Source organism: Corylus avellana, chromosome 7 (assembly GCF_965113065.1).
Source record: "Corylus avellana chromosome 7, dhCorAvel1.hap1.2, whole genome shotgun sequence".
NCBI classification, from domain to species: Eukaryota; Viridiplantae; Streptophyta; class Magnoliopsida; order Fagales; family Betulaceae; genus Corylus; species Corylus avellana.
Genome location: NC_142496.1, coordinates 13,643,169 through 13,667,590, shown reverse-complemented (window position 1 = coordinate 13,667,590; position 24,422 = coordinate 13,643,169). Strand labels below are relative to the sequence as shown.

The window sequence follows — 24,422 nt, the reverse complement described above, 5'->3', positions numbered from 1 at the left end:
GACCGGGATCCCCAGATCTGAGACGGCTGTCCAGGCATTCATTGGCAATAAGCACCGAATCCAAAATATGTCTACCTTTGACAAAGGCATTTTGCGGGTTGGAAATGACCCGGTTCATGACTCCCCTCATTCTGTTGGCTAAAACCTTCGCAATGATCTTATAAATCCCCCCCCACAAGGCTAATTGGATGGAAGTCCTTCAGATCGGATGCCCTATGCGACTTCGGAATATAAGAGCAATGAACGTAGCATTGAGACTTTTTTCGAATTTACCTCGATCATAGAGCTCCACAAAAACAGCCATGACATCCTTTTTGATCACCTCCCAACAATCCTGAAAGAAAGCCATAGAAAAACCATCCGGGCCTGGAGCCTTATCCCTATCCATTTTTTTGACCACCTCCCACACCTCCCTTTCCTCAAAAGGAACTTCTAGACTAGAAGACTCTTCCTCCTCCAACATATCGAAATGAAGATTATCCAACCTCAGTCTCCAACTGAGAGTCTCTGTGAAGAGTGTCTCATAAAAGCGAGTAATGTGATTACTAATAGCCTCTTGATCAGAGGTAGTAGTGCCATGAATGTTCAGAGACTCAATATAATTCTGTCTGCAGTTGGCATTAGCAATCCGATGGAAGAATTTAGTACACTTGTCGCCCTCTTTCAACCAACGGATTCTAGATTTTTGCCTCCAACTGATTTCTTCTTGAAGGAGGGAAATTTCTAACTCTCTAGCGAGCACCCTTTTCTTCTCAATCTCTTTCGAGGATAAACCTCTCTCTTCCTCCAACCTGTCCAGAGCTTTAAGATCTTCCATGCGACCCTTAATACAAACCCCCACATTGCCAAAATCTTGAGCATTCCATCTCCTAATATCCCACTTTAGAGCTTGCATCTTTTTGGAAAGAATGAAACTCGGAGTGCCCTGAAAATGATACGAGTCCCACCAGCTGTGCACTTTATCCACAAAACCCTCCACTTTGAGCCACATATTCTCAAATTTGAAAGGTCTTTTACCTCCCCCAGGAGAGATACAATCCAAAATAATAGGAGCATGGTTGGAACAAACCCGAAGCATCCTCTTCTAACACAAGTCCGGATGGCGGGCTTCCCACTCCGGGGAGACAAGAAACCGGTCAAGCCTAGACCAAGAGTTATTGTTTGACCAAGTAGAAATCCCCCCCACTTAGGGAAGGTCCATGAGACCCTGTTTCGATATGAACTCACCAAAATCCCTCATTGCCGACCATGAATGAGCTCCCCTTGACCTTTCACTAGAGTAAAGGGTGACATTGAAATCCCCACCGATACACCACGGCATGTCCCAGCAGCTCATGACCCCTGCCAGCTCCTCCCAAAGAAAACGCCTAGCATTTACTCTGTTAGGACCATACACCCCCGCAAACGCCCACTCAAAACCATCCTCAACATTCTTGAAAAAGCAAGCTGCCACATAACTTCCCAACACTACATCCACCTTCTCAACAGCCCTCTTGTCCCACATGAGCAAAATATCCCCCGAAGCCCCAATGGAAGGAACAAAGCACCACTCCATATACGGACATCCCCATAAGCTCCTCACTAAGTTATACGAAATAAAGTCCATCTTTGTCTCTTGGAAACAAACCACATCTGCCTTCCAACTTCTAAGCAAATTCCTAACCCTCAACCTTTTATCCCCTCTCATTCAAACCTCTCACATTCCATGACAGAATTTTAAGCTTCATGATTTAACTCGACTGACCCTCCCCTTATTTCTGTCCCTTGACGAAAGCCCCAAAAAATTAACAGAGGACTGCAAGTTTATTAGCTCCCTCTTACCTTTTATGACTGCAGGAGAGCACACTTCCCTCTCCACTTCTTTGCCTTTGTTGTCAGCCATAAGCACCCCAATGGTCTCTTCAAGCTTTCCTTCCTCTCCATCACAAGATAGGCCAAGTTCCTTACATGCCTTAATGATAAAATTCCTCTCCTGCACCTCGAACTGCACCTCCTGTACAGAATTTGGGACAAAAGATTCCTGGGAACTAGAACCCTCCACTGGTGTAGAAACTCCACCCAAGTTATCCGTCTGTGATATACAAGGCCCCAGCTCCTTACCCAAAATACCCAACACAGAAATACCCAGAGAACCTCCCCTCCTGGCCTCCTCACCGTCATTGGCAGTAGACCCAGAGGATTCCGAGGACACCCCCTTACCAGGCTGCTTACCCAGGATCCTTGGACCAGAGTCGCACAAGACCCCCATCAGAGAACTTTGGTCAGCAAGCCTGGAAGGAAGCCCCTGCATCTTAATCGGAGAGCCCAACACTTGAGCTCTGAACTCCATCATCGCCGTATCCTAGAAACTGGATCCCACTGTCGACTTATCTCCCGAAGCACCATCCCTTGCTGGAATCTTCCTCGCCGCCCCCTTACTAGGCAAATTTTCCTTTGTCGGCACCTCTGCCGGAGGTGTGGAGGCTATCTCCAGGGCCGAAATGACATGGGCCTCCCTGTCGCCGAAACATAACCTACCATCGGGACTAGTAGCGTTACCGGCAACTCCCACCAGAGTCTTTTGATCTTCCGTCGAGCAGACCAGCTCACCAACCGGAGAACCCAACATCGGAGCATCTCCCAGACCACCATCCCTTGCCGGATTCTTCCTTGCCGCCCCCTCACTGGACCTAACTACCTCTGTCGGCACCTCTGCCAGAGACGTAGAGTCAACCTGCAGAACAGAACCGGCATGGGTCTCCCTGTCACAGGCTAGCGACTTATCCTCGGGACTTACAGCGGTACCGGCAAAGCCCACCGGAGCGTTAGGACCTCCCAGCGAACTGTCCGGCACCTCTACAAGCTTCGGACCTCTAACAGATGCCTCCTCTTTCTCCACAGGCCGAGCAGCTTTCCTCCTAAAATACGTTTTGACCGGCTGAAGACTCTTACCATGCTTGGGCCTTCCCCTAGTAACCTTCTTGGGCTGGGCTACTCCTTTCTTATAATTTCCCCCTCCAGCCAGCCCATAATCGTACGATCCACCAGGCCTAGAGAGAACACTCAAGCCCTCCAAACTGATAGCCCTTTCAATTCTGTCAAGCCCCACGTCCACCTCGCCTCTCAGTCTTCTCAACGACTCCTTTGCATTAATTAGATCATCTTTTACACGAAACCAGGCCTACACGTTGTGGCTACCTACCCCCTCCCATCCCTTCACGTGATCAGCGCCACATTCCGAAGCTGTCAGCCTCATCGTGGTGATCAACCTGCTCGCCGGAGACGGGAACCTGCTCGCCGGAGCTCCGCCGTGGACACCCAGTGGCTTCCCTGCCTTTGGGTTGCTCGTTCCCTCCTTCACCGGGATTAAGGACTCGTGCAAACCCTCCTCCTGTATAGTAGAAAGCTGAACTTGCTTCTCCTTCTCTGCAGAAACCTCCTTCAACCACCTTGGCACCCTGGCTATTGGCTCAGCGAAATCATTGAAACAGTCCTCTGTCAACTTCAGCGATGACCCCAAAACTTCCACATATATCCTCCTTCTCCCCCCTACATCATAATTTTTATAAAACTTCCCTGACCTCCCTAGACTCACACAGGGAAGACTTCGCCAGACGTACCTCCGAAATGAGACGTGTCCATCCTTGACCATAACGTCCTTCTGGTATAATGATCGAGCCACTCCTATGCCTGCCATCATACTCTTCTATTGTCAGGAACCGTCCATGTCTGTTAGCACATTTTTGTGCAATTATCCATGGGTACCTTGCTCTGGATTGGTCCCAAAAAACCTTAGAAGAATCTACTGTCACCAAGTCCTCTATAATGCGTGCCAACCACACCAGCTCATCCTTCTGCAAAAAGATGGTTTTTTGTTTTCTATTGCCTCTTTCAAAAAATCTCACCCCTGAAGCCCCACTCTTAATCAGTAACTCAAAAGTTTTAGACTCCACTATCCACTTTCTCGAAACAGCCATAACGCTACCCAGACCAACAAGCTAGACACCCAAACAGTAATCACGCGCCACCCACGCGCCTGTTCTCAGGCGGAGATGGAAGAGAGAGAAGAGAGCGTGTCCAACAAATCCTAATTTTAAGTTAACAAATCCCTATTTTGTAGGAGTTCTTTTCCCAAGTTATTTCAAAAAGAAAAAGAAGTTTGGTTTGGAAAGGAAACCTAATTTTACTACTAGTTTTATTTTATTTTTGATAAATAATGTAGTATATATCAAAAAAGAGCGCAAAGCGCCTCCACAATAAAGTATACAAAGGAACCCAACCAAACACCCTAACAAACCAAAAACCCAGAAAAACCTCTAAGTACGCAAGAAAGTATACAAGGAACCCAACCAAACACCCAAGAAAAACCCTAGTGCACCTCAGGGGGAAAGGAAAATGCATTTTTCGACCCCAAAAATCCCCGCCGATGCTGGCCCTTCACCGGAGAGATGGAGCAATCCAGATTTTTGAGCTCCCTCATCCCTTAACCTTAGGAGCAGAAGCTTCAACCACGGGCTCCCTCTTTTCAATGTCGGAAAAAAGGTCCCGAAGCTTTTTGTCTTCACCACCCCAAGACAACCCCACAACGGGAGCGAGGCTCATCGCATCAAGCACCCTATCAGAATAGCCCTCCTTCCCTTCCACCGAAGTATCAACCACAACCTCGGCAAGCAGGTCTTTGTTCTTATGCAGCTGCTTTGCGACTTTTTCCTTCACCCTCCGGTGATACCACAGTTGGGACATGGAAACAGAGGAATAAATGGGAGTACCACTCTCTATCATGCGAGGAAAGGACGGCTAAGACTCCTACCCATCTCAGCCGCCCCATCAGAAAGGGAAGTAGTCGAGAGAGAAGTGCAGACCTGAGACGAGAGCAAGGAGGCAGCAGTAGGGGAATGAAGACCCATCTCAGCCACCCCAAAGGTAGGCGAGACAGTAGAGCCTACATGATCCTTCACCGGCAAAGTGGGAGAGACTTCCGGAATAGGGTCCTTTCCCTTAGAAGACAAGGAAGGATCCTTCAACACCATCGGAGAGGGAGAGACAGCTCTCGGACCAAAGAACCCACGACGAATCAAACCTTTCACCGGAGAAGAAGGACGAACAACCTGAGTTTCCTCCCCCCTAGAAAAAGGAACCTCCCTATCCCTGCAAAGAGGGCTCGCCGGAAAGTCCACCTCCCGAGGAATAAAGAAGGCCTCTTTGAGAACAGAAAGACGCACCGAATCAAAAAGCTTTGAAGACACAAGCGCACCTAGGCGGGCTTCAGGCACCGAAGAAAAAGAATCCTCCCAGTCCCTGTGCAAAGGGCTCGCCGGTAAATCCTCCGCAGAAGGGACAGAAAAACTAGGATCTGACAACAGAGCAGCCCCTTGAGATGACCCATCACCGGTAGACCCAACATTCACGCCCAGAACTCGCACCAGAGAGAGAGAGAACTCCGCCGGGGAAGATCCATCGCCGGAATCCAAACCCGTAACTTGCAAACTCAAAGAAGACCTAGCCAACGGCTCCAAAACATCTTCAGAGACCAAAGGAAGCCACGGAGAAGGCACCAAAAGCGACGCAACAGCAGAAACAGGCTCCAAAGGCAAAGAATTCGAGACAAATTCTAGATTCAAACCTAGCTCCGAACCCGGATCCGAGTTTAGAACTAGATCCGAGTTTTGATCCGGATCCGAGTATTGACCAGGATCCGAGTTTTGACCCAACCCTGTTTCAACGACCAACCCGGAAACGCAACCCAAAACAAAATTGGTTAGGCCCAAAATACAAACCCTTTTCCTCCTGCGATTGGGCTTCAAGGCAACCCCAGCACGGACCCGGTCCAACTTACGTTGGATTTGCCCTAGAAGCCTCAACAACCCATTAATACCGATCTTACCCTTCTTCTTCTTCCTTGAACTCATAGTCCCAGTTGCCACCGCCAGCGGAGTAGGCAAGCACTCCAACATAGAGCAATCCACGGTAGAACGCAACCCAAGACCGTCAGACTCCGATTCAAAGCAAGACGACCTCGGAAACAATCGTGTCAAGGATATGGACATCACTCGATATACTATGGTGCACTCATGTGAGCCATTCCCGGAGGACTATGCAAGATGGCTGCCCCCGCCCCTCTAGCTCCGGTACCATTGCACATCAGTCATATGGCCAAGAAAACATTTGAAAACATCTTATGCATTCATACAATCATTTCTTTCCTTTCCTTTCTTTCTTTTCATTCACTTTCATTAAGTATCATAACACATTTATAACATATTCATAACGTAGTGGAAGCATTCACATAAAGTCATTTGCATTTAAACTCTTTCCAACATATAGTTTAGGAGACATAAAATGGGCTATCAAATAAAGGCCAACATTGCATTTATAAACTTTGAAAACAACTTTCTGAAAAACATAACATTGACATTTGGAAGAAAACAAAGGTATTATCATATCTACTTACCTCACTCCTTAGCTTCAACGCTTCAATACTCTTCACTTAGCAACCTAAGCAAACATTCACAATAATTATTCTTGTTAACACTCAAACTATTTATTATTTTTCATTGTTTTATCTTCCTAAACATCGCTTTCCACACTAAGGGGCAGATCTGATTTTTCTTCTTAAGACACTTATTTCATATCTCAAGTTCAATTATCTTCATGGAGTGATCATACTATGCATGTGTGTTCAATTACTACACATTAATCATGCAAAGTGAGTTTATTCTCATGCTCTCTAGAGTGTAGCTCTTAACACCACACATACTAGTCTTGATAGGGTCCTTAGGTCACCATAAGGTTCCCTAGACAGGTCTGGTCTTGAGCAAAAATAGAGGTTTTTAAGGCCTCAAGGTTTAACTAATGTGTTTGTGTGTGTAATGTAATTCCAGTAGCATGTTAGCGAAGATTACTTCACTGTAAACCCTATAATTGTCCAATGATCACATGGTTTGGACCATTAGGAAGGCAACTCAAAGGGGGTTTTATTCTAGGGTCCAATTATAGCAAAATATCTTTACAAAAAGGCCCAACAGTCACGTTTCTTGGTGACTGCAAATTCTGCAGTACCCTAATCTTAATGTTTGGTCCCTACAATGCAATGTAACACACTCCATGACCCATACACATGTTATGCTAATAATACACTCATGAAAATCATGCAATCGTGTTGTAAAAGCTATGTTCATGTTGGTTAAGAGAGAAATCAGATTCAACCCACCCCCAGCATGTATAGGAAGATTAAACGTCAACTTTAATTCAGTTATTAATGTATTACTAGGTCTTTGTTATGACTCTTTTGATAACAAAACCATACATCACTTATAAGGCTTATTAGGACTCGTACCTAGCAAAATCCAGCCATGACGTAGGAGAACACAAAGAGATGGAAATCTGAGCAGCAAAACTGATGGTGCAAAAATCAGTTTCTTGCATTGATTTTGAAATATTTCAGATGTTGGGATTAAGGAAAACACAAAGGAGACACCTTTTTTTTTTTTTTTTTTTTTTTCAAATTAATTGAACGGAACTCAAAAGACTTGAAAAATCGTTGAAGATACTTACATAAGGAAATTGGGCAGCAATGGCAACTTCTAGGACAGCAGTGACGTCAAGATTTTGTTTGTAGAAATTTAGGTTTTCGCTTGGAGGAATGAATAGAGGAAGAGAGAGAGAAAGCTGCGTTGAAATCTCTTTCTTTTTCTTTTCTTTTTCAAAAACTGACGTGAGGCTATTGGGAGTAAACAAGCGGCTGTTTTGTGGTTGTTTTAGGGATTTTGATTGACTGGCAGAAACAAGGTAAACTGATGGCTGCAGGAGGGTTTTAGTGCAACTAGTGCTTTAGGGCAGCAATAAAAACTCATGTGTGTTTTAAAAAACTTTCCTTTCCTTGATCTTTTGGGACAATAAAACTAGTAGTAAAAAATCTTTGAGAGTGTAAGATTTTCCCTCTCGTCTTTTTCCTGAATTCAATAAGAGAAGTAAGATTTTGGATTTGCTAGCGGTGGCGCGGCTGGTGCTGCGCGCTAGGGTTCGGCGTGCTTATTATGGAATGCAGCTTCTCTTTTGAAGCTAAAACTTCTGCTTTTCGGCAAAGGTTGGGTGTCCTAACCTTCGTCTGGAGGAAAGGAGAAAAGGATTCGTGGGGTATATTTTCGTGAGCATTCAGTGTTCGTCATGGTTGGCGGATACGGTGGAAGCAGCGATTCAGGCTCAGGTGAAGGAAGAAATCGCCAAATCTTACCGTGAGGGTGATAAGGCCATGATGGTCCACGAGGGAGGTAATAAGGCCGGAAGGTTCTTGGAGGTATCGGTGTTGGCTGAGGGTGGTCGTAAGGGAGTCATTTGGCTTCCGGAGGGACGCTTTGGGAGGGGCTGGCGGCGTTTTGCGGGAGAGCTTCGGCAACTGTTGGCGGCCCAGTTCAAGTTGTCCGGTACGGCGGAGGTTGGGGTTCCATCTTCGGCGGGGCTTCTCATGGATGCTCCTTCTCTGGGGGTCGATTTCGGGAGGTCTTTCATGGATGTCCTTTGATCTACTCCGGGCGTCGAGGCGAGAGCAGTAGATTACAAGGTGTGTTACCCGAGGTGAATGTTTAATTGTATTTTAATGTTTTGAAACTCAAACTTGTTTCCAACATTATTTACTGAATGTTGTATCTACTTAATGAGTATTTGACTCACCTTTTGTGTTTATGTTTTAAACCAAACCAGATGGTGTCATGGATGGTTCTACAGGCTAGGGGAACTAGAGACAGAAGCCCACACATAGGAGAGGAATGGAATAAGTGCACCTATGATGTAGGACAAGTCAACAGACTGAACGGTTTGTCGGGTCCGTCGGACAATAATTAATAAATTACTCATCGAGAGTGAAGTCCAATAAAGAAAGAGGAGATTAATTGACAAAATGTGTTTTAGAAGATATTCTGCATATAATTCTCCTGATTTTCCATCTAGAAGATTCTCATTATTAGTCTTTCTTTGGCACCAAGTATTTCCATATATTTGGAAATCCTCTGTGCCCAAGTAATCCCATAATTATTCAATTCTGCTTTTTTAATTTATTTCTTTTATTGGGAGATTTTATCCTTTAGTAGCTTGAGGGTTTCATTATAAATTAGTATTAGTTGTAATAGAATAAACAGCTTTTGATCAATAATATTATCGGTTTCTATTATCTTTCAACGTGTGTTGATTGTATGTGCATTGAGGACGTAGCTTCTCTTTCACATTGAGGATGCATTGATCAATAATTGTGAAAGAGAATAGAAAGAGAAGCTACATCCTCAATGCACATACAATCAACACATGTTGAAAGAGAATAGAAACCGATAATATTATTGATCAAAAGCTGTTTATTCTATCACAACTGATACTAATTTATAATGAAACCCTAAAGCCTAAAGGATAAAATCTCCCAACAAATGAAATAAAATAAAGAAGCATAATATAATAATTATGGGATTACTTGGGCACAAAGGATTTTCAAATATATGGAAATACTTGGTGCCAAAGAAAGACTAATAATGGGAATCTTCTAGATTGAAAATCAGGAGAATTAAAGAAAGATATTATGCAGAATATCTTCTAAACCACATTATATCAATTAATCTCTTCTTTCCTTATTGGACTTCATTCTCAATGAGTAATTAATTAATTATTGTCCGACTGACCGTTCAGTCTGTTGACTTGTCCTACATCGACCTAGCACACTAGTTGTTTGGTTTTAGTACACTTTCTATAATAAGACTAGATGTTTAAAGTTTACGTTTTATGAGATGAGTTGTAATAACATTATGTGATTACGCATTTTATAATTAGAAACAAGAGGATATAAGAATTCCATAAACTAAAAATTAAATAAAAACCAAGTCTCATAATAATTAAAACTTAAAACCATCTAGTCTCATAAATCTTTTCTTTCCTTTAAACTCTTGGGTGGCCAACACACAATTACACCTTGTTTGTAAGGGTTGGCAATCACAAGTTCCATTCTTGTGGCCACTGGTGGAACCACATCTAGGATATGGACATCACTCGATATGATGCACTCGAGTGAGCCATTCTCGGCGGACCATAGAAGATGGCTGCCCCCGCCTCTTTAGCTCTGGTACCATTGCACAATTAGTCATATGGCCAAGAAAACATTTGAAAACATTTCATGCATTCATACAATCATGTCTTTTGTTTTCTTTTGTTTTTTTCATTCACTTTCACCAAGTATCATAACACATTTATAACATATTCATAACATAGCGAAAGCATTCACATAAAATCATTTGCATTTAAACACTTTTCAACATATAGTTTAGGACACATAAAATGGGCTATCAAATAAAGGCTAACATTGCATTTAGAAACTTTGAAAACAACTTTTCCAGAAAACATAACATTGACATTTGGAAGAAAACGAAGGCATAATCTTATCTACTTACCTCACTCCTTATCTGAATGGTTCAATGCTCTTCACTTAGCAACCTAAGCAATCACAATTGTTAGGTTTTAGTTTGGCCTTATTCAATGATATTTCTTGTAATTCTTATGTGTTTAAAACTTTGGGGAATATCTCTTAGGCTTTCAGGGGTTGTTAAAGAACTTTTTGTATTCTCCTCACGAATCCCGTCAGAACGGAACATGTAACGGGACTGTGTGAAGAGCTTATTGTTTCCTCGTTAGGAGTACCGTCAAAACGAGACATGTAACGAGGAGTTTCTGTTTCCTGGTAAGGAGTGCCGTCAGGACGAGACATGTAACGGGGAGTTACTATTTCTTCGTCAAAAGTTGTGTCAGAACAGGGATGTAACTGGAGCAAAGTTGAAACTACTGTTTCCTCGTCAGGACGGGACATGTAACGGGATCAATGTTGAGCTCCCTGTTTTCTTGTCAGAAGGTGCGTTAGGATGGGGCATGTGACGAAGAGGAGACATTTGTTCTTCCCGTCATAACAGAACTGTTTTCTCGTTAGGATGTGGAATTCTTAGATTTGAGAATTTGTTCTTCCCATCATAACGAGAAAGGAATCCCGTTAGGACGCGAAGAGTGAAATGTTTCTCCTATAAATAATTTTCCTATCACTATTCATTTTGAGACTTTTGGTAAAATATTTTCTCTGTGCACTGTCCACTGAAATCTCAAAGTTCTCTACGAGCGCTGTGTCTCTAGGGTTGTTTGTTCAAGACAGGACGTGATAAAGCTTTAGGTTGTCCTTTGCTCTTGTTTGGCGTGTTGCCTATTCATTCACCTACACAAATATTGCTACTATGAGTACTTGAAGAAAGAAGTCTACCGAAGGGTCGGTGAGGAGATGTACCCCTTGAAGATGGTCAGGATGGAGACAAGCTAAGAAGCTTTTTATTCTTACCAAGTCTAGAGGTCTTCTAAGGAGTGAGTATCGTCTAGTTTGTAACTCTGAATCTTCATATAATGATTTCTCGGGTTTGGCTGTCCCGGAGTGGTTTTTATCTTTGATGTGTTCAAAGGGTTTTCCACTTTGTATTGTGTTTGTTGTATGGCTTAGTTCCATATTTTGTTTATTTGGCAATTGGAGGTAGAACTCAATCCTAGTAATTTTTCACAAAGGTTTTTCACTTCGTAAACAAATCTTGTGTTGTGTTTGTGATTTTTTTAAATTCCGCTGTACTTGATTTATTTTGTTAAATGGCTTAGTTCCATGTTTTTGATTATTTGGTGATTAGAGGTAGAACACGGTCCTAGTAATCTTTCAACAATAATTATTCTTGTTAACGCTCTCATAAATTCTTTATTATTTTCCATTGTTTTATCTTCCTAAGCATCACTTTCCGCACTAAGGGGCAGATCTGATTTCTCTTCTTAAGACACTTATTTCATATCTCAAGTTCAATTATCGTCATGGAATGATCATACTATGCATGTATGCTCAATTACTACACATGAATCATGCAAAGTGAGTTTATTCTCATGCTCTTTAGAGTGTAGGTGATATAACTAGTCTTAATAGGGTCCTTAGGTCACCACAAGGTTCCCTAGACCGGTATGGTCTTGGGCAAAAATAGAGGTTTTTAAGGCCTCAAGGTTGAACTAATGTGTTTGTGTGTGTTGTAATTCCAGCAAGATGTTAGCGAAGTAATGTGAACCCTACAAGTGTCCAATGATCACATGGTTTGGACCATTAGGAAGGCAACTCAAAGAGTGTTTTATTTTAGGGTCCAATTATAGCAAAATACCTTTCAAAAAAGGCCCAACAGTCACCTTTCTTGGTGACTGCAAATTCTGTGGCACCCTAATCCTAATGTTTGGTCCCTACAATGCAATGTAACACACTCCATGGCCCATACACATGTTATGCTAATAATACACTCAATCATGTTGTAAAAGCCAAGTTCATGTTAGTTAAGAGAGAAATCGGATTCAGCCCCCATTTTTTTTTTTTTTTAAGTGTTGACAACATGTATAGGAAGATTAAACTTCAACTATAATTCAGTTATTAACGTATTATTAGGTCTTTGTTATGGTTCTTATAATAACAAAACCATACATCAACTATAAGGCTTATTAGGACTAGTACCTAGCAAAATCCAGCTGTGACTTGGGAGAAAACAAAGAGATGGAAATCTGGGCAGCAACACTGATGGATGCAAAAAATCAGTTTCTTGCATTGATTTTGAAATATTCCAGATGTTGGGATTAAGGAAAACATGAGGAGGTACTTCTTTTTTTCAAATTAATTGAAAGAAACTCAAAAAGACTTGAAAAATCATTGAAGATACTTACATAAGGAAATTGGGCAGCAATGGCAGCTTCTAGGACAGCAGTGACATTAAGATTTTGTTTGTAGGATTTTAGGTTTTTGCATTGGCCATTATGGGAGAAATTGGAGCTCAACCAGTGTCTCCAAATTGGGTGCTAGAGAGGGTATTAGAATACTATCATGCGTTGGGTCTAGCATGTGATGGGCATGAGGAGGAGTTGCTGGCTCTGTTTACTGCCATCGAGGCCGGTAGACCTAACAGGGTAATGGGTAATAGTCAACAAGCGAGTGACAAATCGGGGAATTGAGGAAATCGCGAATTAAAGCAGTTGGAATGCATGGTGAACTATGATGTGAAGGGATCATCTAAATCGACTTGAAAGGGGAGGGCTTGTAAATATTGTTAATGAAGCCAAAACTTTTTCGTGGAATGTGAGAGGTATGAATGAGCCTGAGAAACGAATGAAGATTAGGAGGAGGTTACGAGAGTGGAAAAGGCTGATATTGTGTGTTTGCAGGAGACAAAAATGGAGGTCATTAATATAGAGGTGATTCGGAGTGTGGGGGTGTACTTATGTTGATTGGCTGTACTTAGGATCTACGGGTGCATCCGAGGGTATTTTATTCATGTGGGATAGGCGAGTGGTGGAGAAGATTGAGGAATGTATAGGGAGATTTGTAGTGGCCTATGTCTTTAGAAGTGTTACAGAAAATTTTGAATGGGCTTTTGCTGGTGTTTATGGGCCAAATTATGATAGCGTTAGAAGCAATTTTTGGGATGAACTGGGTGGATTAATGAATCTGTGGGAAAGGTCTTAGTGCATGGGAGGGGATTCTAATGTAGTTCAAAACCTAGGAGAACGATTTCGTGCATCCAGACACACGCAAGCAATGATTGATTTTTCTTATTTTATTTTTGAGCAAGGGCTTATCGATCTTCCAATGGTAGGGGGGAGGATAACATGGTCTAATCGGCATGCGGGGTCTAGACTTGATAGATTTTTGATATCTATAGAATGGGAGGAATATTTTCCAGATGTATGTCAGAAAAGGCTTCATAGGGTACTAATGGACCATTTTCCGGTGGTATTGGAGTGTGGAACAGGAAGAAGGGGTCAAACACCTTTTAGGTTTGAGAATATGTGGTTACAAGCAGAGGGTTTCGTGGAGCAAGTAAAGAGGTGGTGGGCTTCTTATTACTTTGAAGGTAATTCGAGTTATGTGTTGGCTCGGAAGTTGAAAGCTTTGAAAGGTGATCTCAAAAAATGGAATGTGGAGGTGTTTGGAGATGTAAGGAAACGGAAAAAGGAGATGGAGGGATTGAGTGAGCTGGATCGCATTGAAGAAAGTAGAGCTTTAACGGAGGAGGAGATAATTAAGCGAGAAAAGTGTTCTAACAACCTAGAGAAGACTCTTTATCAAGAAGAAGTGAGTTCGAGGCAAAAATCTAAGGCATTGTGGTTGAAAGAGGGAGATTAGAATACAAAATTTTTCTATAGGTTGGCCAATTCGCATAAGCGAAATAACACAGTTGCTGCCATGATGGTGGGTGGGAGCAAGCCAGAGGATCCAGTACTTATACAGGATCATATTGTACATTTTTATAAAACACTGTATTTTGAACAGTATTAGGGAAGACCAACAAGACTTTTAGCTCCATTGATGGTAAATCAGGCTTCTAGTTCCATTGATGAAGGGGAGAGACTTTGGATGGAGGGAGAATTTGAGGAAAATGAAGTATGGGAGGTGGTGAGGAAGTTGAAGGGCGACAAAGCACCTGGCCTTGATGGATTTACTATGGCTTTCTTTCAGAAATGTTGGGGGGTGGTAAAGGAGGACATGATGGCAGTTTTCAAGGAATTTCATGAGAGTGAAAATTTTGAAAAGAGCATTAATGCTACATTTGTTGTGCTTATTCCAAAAAAAAGCTAGAGCGATGGAGATCAAGGATTTTTGCCCTATTTGTCTTGTAAGTGGGGTGTATAAAATCATTTCGAAGGTACTGGTTAGTCGGTTGAACTCAAACAATCAATGTTGGGGAAACTTGTGTCACATACACAAAATGCGTTTACTCCAAGTAGGCAAATTCTGGACTCTATTTTAATGGCGAATGAATGTGTGGATAATCGGATTCAATATGGGGAATCAGGTCTTATTTGCGAGCTGGATTTGGAGAAGGCTTATGATCATGTCAACTGGGACTTTGTACTATATATGTTAGAGAGGTGTGGTTTTGGGGATAGATGGCGAGGTTGGATTTACCATTGTGTTTCTACGGTACGTTTCTCCATTCTCATTAATGAAGCGCCTACAGGCTTCTTTAGCAGCTCTCGAAGAGTGAGACAAGGGGACCCTTTGTCCCCCCTGATGGAAGCGTTTAGCAAGATGATGAATGCAACGGTGGAGAGAGATCTTATATCTGGATTTTCGGTGGGTTCGCGACATTCTGTTTTAATGGTAGTGTCGCACTTATTATTCACAGATGACACACTTATCTTTTGCGAGCCAAAGGTGGATCATCTTCGTAATTTGAGATGTTTGCTGCTGTGTTTTGAAGCGGTTTCGAGGTTGAAAATAAATTTGTCAGAGTCTGTTATTGTCCCTATAGGTGAGGTGGGAGATGTGGAAGGCTTGTCAAGAATACTTGGGTGTGGCGTGGATTTGGTGCCATTTACGTACTTGGGTTTACCTTTGGGTGCTCATTATAAGGACCCATCTATATGGAACAATGTCATTGAGAAGATGGAGACTAAGTTGGCAGGGTGGAAGTGGATGTATTGATCTAAGGGTGGTAGGCTAACGATGATAAAAAGCACTCTCTCTAACATTCCCACATACTATTTATCTCTGTTTCAAATTCCAGCGAGAGTGGCGAAGCGTATAGAAAAAATACAAAGAGACTTCTTGTGGGGAGATGTAGGTGACAAATTCAAGTTTCATTTGGTAAACTGGTCCTAGGTTTGCATGCCAACGGAGGTGGGGGAATTAGGTGTAAGGAATTTGATTTAGTTCAATCGAGCTTTGTTAGGTAAATGGTTGCGGAGGTTTGCCAATGAGGGTGATGCTTGGTGAAGGAAATTAGTGGAGGTTAAATATGATACGATGAGGGGTCGTTGGTGCTCCAAGGAAGTAGGGGGACCCTATGGGTGGGAGTGTGGAAATGTATTCAAAGGGGGTGGGATAATTTTAAGCAACATATGCGGTTTGAGGCAAGAGATGGTTCTAGAGTATTGTTTTGGCAAGATGTGGTGTGGGGAGTCACCATTGAAGATTATGTTTCCAGCTTTGTTCAATATAGCATGCGCAAAGGAGGCATGGGTGGACGAGAATATGGATATAGCAAATGGTGCTATTCATTGGAATGTAATGTTTATTTTACCTGTTCATGATTGAGAAATGGAAGAGGTTTCGCTATTTTTCGAGTTATTGTATTCCCAATAGATTAGGCATGTCTGGTGGATAAAATTGGTTGGATTCCATCGAAGAGAACGAATTTTGAGGTGAAGTCATACTATTAGGTAAGGGTTAATTCGGCACTGGTGGTTGGTCCATAGAAGAGTAAAGCTCCTACGAGAGTGGCTTTTTTTGTGTGGACGGCGGTGCTGGGGAAAATATTAACATTGGACAATTTATGTAAAAAAAACATTATAGTGACGGAGTGGTGTTGTATGTGCAAGCATAGTGCTGAATCAATTGATCATTTATTATTGCATTGTGAGGTTGCTATAGAGGTTTGGAACATGGTTTTTCAGTTGTTTGGTGTTACATGGGTGATGCTGGGTAGGATGAAGAAACGTTTGGGAAGTTGGAGAGGACAAAGGGGTAATCGTACAGTTCTGAAAATTTGGAGAATGACTCATTTGTGTGTAATGTGGTGCTTATGGAGAGAAAGGAATGCAAGGAGTTTTGAAGATCGTGAACTTGGACTCATAGAGTTGAAGAAAATGGTGCTCCAAACATTGTTCTCATGGAGAGTAATGTGGCATTTGTCGCAAGCTTCAATGCTTATGGAATTCTTAGACTTATGTGCTTCATTTTCAGCTTAAGGGTATTTGTATATGGGGGCTCTATTGTATACTTCCTGTGTATGTTTTGCCATTTTGCGCTTTTATATAAATTGCTATTACCTATCAAAAAAAACAAAAAAAGGTTTTTGCTTGGACGAATAGAGAGAGAGAGAGAGAGAGAGACTTGCGTTGAAATCTCCTTTATTTTCAAAATCTGACATGAGACTGTTGGGAGTAAACAAGCAGCTGTTTTATAGCTGTTTTAGGGTTTTTAATCGACTGGCAGCAAAAAGGTAAACCAGCTGCAAGGGAATTTTATGGTTTTAGTACAACTAGGGTTTTAGGGCAGCAATAAAAAACCACGTGTTTTAAAACACTTTCTTTTCCTTATTCTTTTGGGACAATAAAACTAGTAGCAATAAAATTTGGTTTCCTTTTCAAACCAAACTTCTTTTTCTATTTGAAATAACTTGGGAAAACAACTCCTACAAAATAGGGACTTGTTAACTTACAATTAGGACTTGTTTTAGCAAGAAAACTTTCCTTTGGGGGGAAAAAGACAGCTGGCCAGATTTTGCTAGGACCTAGACTTCAACTATATCGACTTTTTAGGTCTTTTTCATCCCTCTAACAGGCCCCTCTATTAAACCCACGAAAATTAGAGGAGACAATTAAAGAAATAGCTACCAAACAACAAGCAATCACTATAAAATTTACCCTAGGAGGAGACCCAAATAATTTAGAAAATGGAGTGTGGTTGTCCAAAATGAGAGTAGGCAACCAATTGATGATAAAAATTGAGTTAAGAAAGGCATCCGCCCAAAATGAGGGAGGAAGATGAGATTGAGCCGAAAGAGTCAATCCCATTTCCATTATATGCTTATGCTCAGCCAAGCCCATTTTGTTGAGCGGTATAAGGACTAGTAATACAGTGGTTAAGAGAAAGAAAAGACTTGAATTTTTGGGAAATGTACTCCCCACCACCATCTGATTGTAGTTGCTTAATTTTGGTAGATTAGTTTTTTCCCCTAAAGATCTAATTTGACAAAAAAATAGCAAGTACTTTAGATTTTTTATGGAGTATACAATCTCGAGAAACGGAAAATTTCATCTACAAAGAGCACATTCTAACGACAATTACCATTTGATTTTATTGAACAAGACCATACATCAGTGTGAATTGTTTACTCTTGCCAAGTTGGCAAAGCTCACAAGCACTCTCTTTGCCTTTGGATCCTACAAGAGGGACAACATTTTAATTAATAACTAAGGATACAATGCAAGAAGAAGCGTGGCCTAATCTTCACCAGATGCGAAGAGGAACCTTTACTCCAATGAGAGCAACCAAGCTAGGTTGTTTATTGAGAGAAAAATGCTGCAACCGTTGAGGGTGAAGACCGCCTTCACTCTGCCCTTCCAGAATTGTCACCCCTGTGCTTGAATCCTTGATAAAGTAGTGAGAATCCGTTAGAATAAAAAAAAAAAAAAACAATTATTATCATGGCAAAATTGATTTATAGAAAGCAAGTTAGCAAAAGATTGGGGACAATGAAGAACACAACACAGTTATGATGAAGTGTGGAGTGAGGTGTGCGAAAGGAAATAGAACTAGTATGCTTGATTTGCAGACCCACACCATTACCCATGGCAACAACATTAGAACCGGTGTAAGGTTGCTGTAAGGTGAGTTGTTCAAGATTAGAAGTGATGTGCTGATTAGCCCCATTATCAAGAAACCAAGTGTCATCACCCTGGAAAGAGTTGGTTTGAGCAACCATGGCAGCGAGTTGAACCAGTGGATGACGACCCTGATACAAGTAGTCCATGCTATGAAGCAACCAAGGGCTTTGTGACTCAACTTACCACATATCTGGCATGGACACTTTGGTGTAGGAAAAGAATGCTGCACAGGTTGCTGACTTGGCTTGGCTGAAGGTGTAGGTAGGAGCCCACCAAAATTGTTGGAATGGAACTCGCGTTGTGGCTGTCTCGGTGGATACTTGGGCTTCCTGTGAACGGACTAATTCGGCTGCTTAGGAGAGAAGATGGCAATTTGCTAAGCATTTGAATTTATCAAAGGTTGCTTAGGAGAGAACATGGGAAATTGATGAGCCTTTGAGGTGACAGATTGATTCTCATTTTCGAGCAGCAATTCATAGGAGAGCGCTTGAAAGTCTTCAAAAGAGAAAGAAGTGCCCTGGGTAGCAGAGGACATCGAGGTAATAAATAAATTGAAAGCTGCATTCAACCCTCCCTTAACATAGCCAATTAAATCATCATCCTCAATTGGCATGCCTACTGCAACAAGCTGGGCTGTCCAGTGCTTTGCCGTTTCAAGGAAGTCAGTGTAGCTCGTTGAACCTTGACGTAAGGTTTGTAATTAACGTTTGAGACGAGTAATGCGAGACTGGAATTGAGAGGCAAAGCAATTGCATAAAGAAAACCAAACCTATCTTGCAGTGTTGAGGCCAAAGACAGTAGAGAATATCTTCTAAGTGAGAGTAGCATTGAGCAAAATGAGAACAGACTGGTCCTTTTTATTCCAGAGAATATCAGTAGAATTGAAAATAGAGGTGATTTTACCTTGATCATCAGTGAAAAAATTGATTGGGCACGGTTTCAAACCAGCCATGAAACCCTTCGAGTCATGACTACAAAATACAGGACTGAATTGAGAAAACCATACGAGGTGGTTTGAAGCATCTAATTTAGTAGGGAGAAGAGGACCGATGTTGGGGGCAGAAAAGGTAGCAGCAGTAGAGCTTGAAGAACAAGAATTGACGAAGAAGGTAATAGGAACTGAAGAAGAAAGCAGGATCAAAACAAAGAAGTGTTAGCTGAAACGCTCTGATACTTTGAAAGAATAAAATGCAAGATAGGAGGAAATTGATTTTATTCAATGCAATTTCAATAATACATGATCGTTTTATATACACGCATGGCTATAGCTCTACAAGGGATGATTACATAAATCTTGGGATTACATATTCACCGCACAATTCACAGGTATTGGAGTGCCATGTAGGTGTTTACACCTTCCTTTGATATCTTGACATGAGCTGGAGCATGAGGACAAAGGAGCAGAGGAGATAATTTCCATAAAGGTCTTATTGCATTCCTTGGATGGTTGGAAATAGGCTGTCGTGTAAAGGAGCTGAAGTTGCCTTTTGGAGCTTCATTTCCTTTTGTACCAGCATCAGATGTTGCAGAAGCATCCAATGAAGAGGAGATCATGGAGTTATGGTTAATTGCTTACTATTTATGCAGAGAATTGGCTAAAATTCTTATAATTTTGATACTGATACTCACAATAATGATATAGATAAACATAAGTATACTGTACAACTAAATATCTACATTATATGTAATAACGTGATTGTATCATACTTCCTAAAACTTGATGTTGGTGTGCACTTTATTGGAACCTAATTGGTTTGGGAGGCCTATCGTCTGAAGCCTCATTTATAGGCTTTAAGAACTCTATCACAAGTTAGACCTTTGTTTTCTTTGATCTTGAGTGAGGTTATGCCAACTGTTCTGCGTGGTAAATTGCAGGATTAGTTCTTCCTTTTTTTTCATTTTTAATAGTACTCAACTCAACTCCAATGTCATAAACCTACTTATGCTTCTTTTGCAGATTGATACTTGTTATGCAAACACAACTGCGCCTTTTGAACCTTTTTCACAAGTTCAATGTAGTGTGTGTCATCAAATGACAGATGAGAGTCTTTTATTACTTTGTGATCTTTGTGATTCAGCTTCTCACACATACTGCATTGGCCTGGGTTTTACTGTACCTGAAGGTGATTGGTTTTGCCATGACTGTACCGTCTGTAGAACTGAACATATGAATAGAGAAATGCATACTGATTGTGACATTGAAAATGTAACGACAACCGCTGAGGAACATGTTACCATCCTTGATATTGTACGAGAATCAAGTAGCCCTGTGGCTGACAGAAAAGCTAGAGCAATCTCTTCAAATCCAAACCAGTTGTCACCTGCTGTTGCCCCTGATGTGGAAAACAGTGTTGCAGAGGAAGTAAATGTTCCTGGTGCAAGAATGCTTCGTAATGTTGCTGAAAGAGAAACTCAATCGGGTGCAAGAACATTGCAACGATGTCGCGATGTGCACAGCCATATTCAGGTGCTTCGTAAGAACTGGAATGCCTTTCGTAATGGGTCACTGAGCTTCTCTTCTGGTTCATTCAAATCTGGCAGCCAAAAGTACCAACGGAACGTTAGTGCAGTATTGCATGCTAGATCAGGTCAACAACATTCCTTATCCTCCACTAGTTGTCAGCACTCGACAGCTGAAGATGCTTTTGCTGGAAGTTCTGTGCAGAACAGAGGCTCACATGATATTGAGAAGGCATGGAAAATGATGATTAAGGCAAAGTCAATAGAGAGTGCTCATGAAAGTACCAGCTGTAGGAATCAGGTTTCAAAACTTCCTTTGAAGACTGGAAGAGCTTCAAAAGATGCAACCGGTACAGTGAAAAATCAACAATTTGGAGCCAAGGGTCTGGAGAAACATAATGAATTTTATTCTTGTAATAGTGAAATAGGAAAGTATCGATCTCCTAAGTTGGAAAAACAAAAGAAGAGTAGTGTTAGTACTAAGGGGAGTGTAGAGTCTGGTGAGGGTCTCACAACTAATTCATCAGGATCTTTTTTCAAATCTTCATTCTCTAGCAACGGATGGCCTAGTATTCAAAGTGATGTCTATTATCAAAATAGTTCTAGGCTGTTACAGAAACATGTAAAGGGGGCCTCATCATATGGATCTGCTTGTTTGATTAATTTGGTTGGGTCAATACCAGGAGCTTCTGATTCACTTTATGCCAAAGCAGAGCTCAGAACATCTCCTCCCAGGAAGGTTGATTTTTCTAAGGAAACGGTGAGAATGGGCAAGGGTTGTACTAAAAGCAATGCTAGAAAAGATGATGATGCCAAAAGTGAGATCCAATCTCTTGTCAAGCTGAACTTGAAGCTCCTAAGCAGAGACAAAAAGTTAGGTAATGAACTTAGTTTTCTATTCCATACATTTAATGGTACTGTATAAAGACCAGAGATTACTTGAAATTTCGTTTATGCAGGAGTATCAGCATTCAAGGAAATAGCAAGGCTTGCCACTCATACCATCCTGGCCGCATGTGATTTAGAGCACCGGAAGCTTGGTGTTCACTCCTTCCCGGTCAGCTCAGTGTGCAGCCACACTGAACATATCCAGCAGCTCCACAAGTCCACTCTGATGCCTAATTCTTGCAGAGAATGCTTTTGTATTTTTGTAATGGATGTTGTTAACTCCGTTATGCTTGAGAAAGTAGCCTGTGTTAACTCAAGTTAAGGTCTCTTCCAATTTGGGTTAATGCTGCTCAATTATTTTTTGAACCCTCTCTTATGGAAAGAATATGTAATATTTATTTTATTAGTTTTGGGATGAGTTGTATAAATTGATTCAGCAGCTTTTCTACAAACCTGTTCTTAAATTAGTCTTTCATTTGTGGTCTCTTTTTATTATTATTATTATTATTATTATTATTATTAGTTATGCAGCAGATGGAAGGCAAGACTATCATTTCCTTCCGCAACCCCCGGCCCCCTCAATTAGGGCTGGGCAAATTCACCGCGTACCGACCGTGGGCCGACCATAACCGACCGTGACCGACTAGATGATGAACGGTAGGCGGAAAGGATTTTTCTATTCCGACATTGTCGGTTCGGTAGGCGGAAGGAATTTTAGGAACGTTGGTTTTCGACCAACACCGACTTTTACCGACTTTCAAAATGACGTATTGATATGTCAGAATGACTTTTTGAATATTAGTCAATTATTCATTATATTTCCCTAACAAAAATAGGAGCTAGATTCTCGTCTAGTTTAGTTGGTTGAGCGCAAGGCTCTTTGCCTTATGGTCGTGGGTTTGAGCACCATGCTGGGTGCCTAATGTTTATATATTATTATATATATTAATTTTTTTATTATATAATATTTATACTCAAAAAGACGTCGTTTTGATTGCCCATATATATATATATATATATATATATACTTCCATTGTTTCACTAACCCTAGCCGCGAGCCTCTTATCTCTGGATCTCTCTCTTCACCCTCATTTCCGCCTCTCTCTCACTCTCACTCATGACCCCACCTCTCTCTGTTTTGATTACCTTTTTGGTTCACGTTGTGGTCTTTGATTGTGTTTTTTTATACAATTCTGATTGTATTTTCTTGTTGTTTGATTGCCGAGAAAGTGGAGGAAAAGAGGTATTTTCTTGCTAAGTATGTTTTAGACAGTGATTTGCTTCGAGTTTTTGTACCTTTTCTGGTTCAAGTTGTGTTTTTAATTTGATTTTGAATTCTTTTTCTTGCTGTTTCGTTGCCAAGAAAGTGGAGAAAAAATGTTTTTCTTGCTGTTTGGACTTGATTTTCCAATAGCCCATCATTAATTGTGGCCCAGCCCGAACCAAAAATTACCGACTGACACCGAACCGACTTTGTCAGTGATGGTCGGTGGCGGTACAAATCATGGTCGGAAAAAGTCAATGAATTTACCAACTTTACTGACTTTAGAGCGGAAGCAAAAATTTTCTACCGTTACCGACTAGTGCCCAGCCCTACCAATTTGAGAATGCACAAAAATATATGACGCAAAGAAAATTCAAGAACCATCTTAATATAAGTAATAATTGTAGTTAATGAGTCATATAAAAATTTAAAAAGTAAATAAACTATCAACAGTTATACAGTATATGCTTCTTTTATATATATACCATTCGATTCTATATATATTTGATAAGAGAATTATAAATAACTGGCTTTGATACCATTAGAATACTCGAAAGAAATGAGGATTAACATAGATAGGACTTCTGCAAGGATAAATAAATAAGTATACTTATAATACAACGTATAATGATGCAATTAAATAAAAAGAAATTATGTATTCATAAATGAACATAATGAATTTTGCCGAAAATAAATTGAATTAACTTGAAGATTGAAAGTTCATTACTTGAAACAACATTCTATAATGCATGAAGAAAATTCTGAATTTGATATTTTGGGTTATTGCCAAGATTAAGAGAGGGAGAAAAGAAGAGAGGTATTCTAGTTCCAGAAGAACCGAATGCCGTTTCCATTAAAAATGTTCATATAAATAGGCAAGAGGAAGATGATGTAAGCCGAAATGAGGGGTGAAAAACTTTTACTTTTATGCTGTTGAAGAATAATATCGGAAAAGAAACCGTCTTTCGGCGACAACTGCATTGTAGATGAATAGTAACCTATTGGGTTACTCCGTCAGCACTGTGCTATGAATAGTAACTTTTCAATCTCAACTTAATCTTCTCCAAGACCATAGGGATCTTGAGCATCTTGGGAGAAGGGAAGCTTTACTTGGCTTGTAAAAGAGGAAGAAGATGACGCTGAGCAGACTTCAACCTGATCATCTATTCCTTCTATATATAAGTTGAGTTCTTCTTCAGAGAGTGCCTAAAATTGGTTAAATAAATAACCAAGGCGATTATATTTCCTATTTGAAGTGGCTTTTTTTCTTTTTTTTTTAATATATTATTTTAAATGGCCTTATTCACACATAAATTCAATATTCAGTTGAAGCTTGAGTTTGTCCAACAACCATTGACGTGCAGTAGAATCAGAATAAAGTGGAAAGAAATTGGCAAAACGTCAGTTGGATCACGTAACTCTATTT

At 41.0% G+C, this 24,422-nt stretch overlaps 1 protein-coding gene across 1 annotated transcript in view; it reads left to right on the top strand.

The window, feature by feature from the left end:
- Positions 1-22,207, top strand: part of LOC132185723 (uncharacterized) — a 29,002-nt gene extending 6,795 nt beyond the window's left edge. Inside the window, exons 2-3 of the mRNA XM_059599492.2 lie at positions 20,342-21,722; positions 21,804-22,207. Coding sequence (XP_059455475.2) covers positions 20,342-21,722; positions 21,804-22,054 — 1,632 coding nt within the window. The 3' untranslated portion in view covers positions 22,055-22,207. The remainder of the gene's footprint in view (positions 1-20,341; positions 21,723-21,803) is intronic.
- Positions 22,208-24,422: the final 2,215 nt, after the last annotated feature.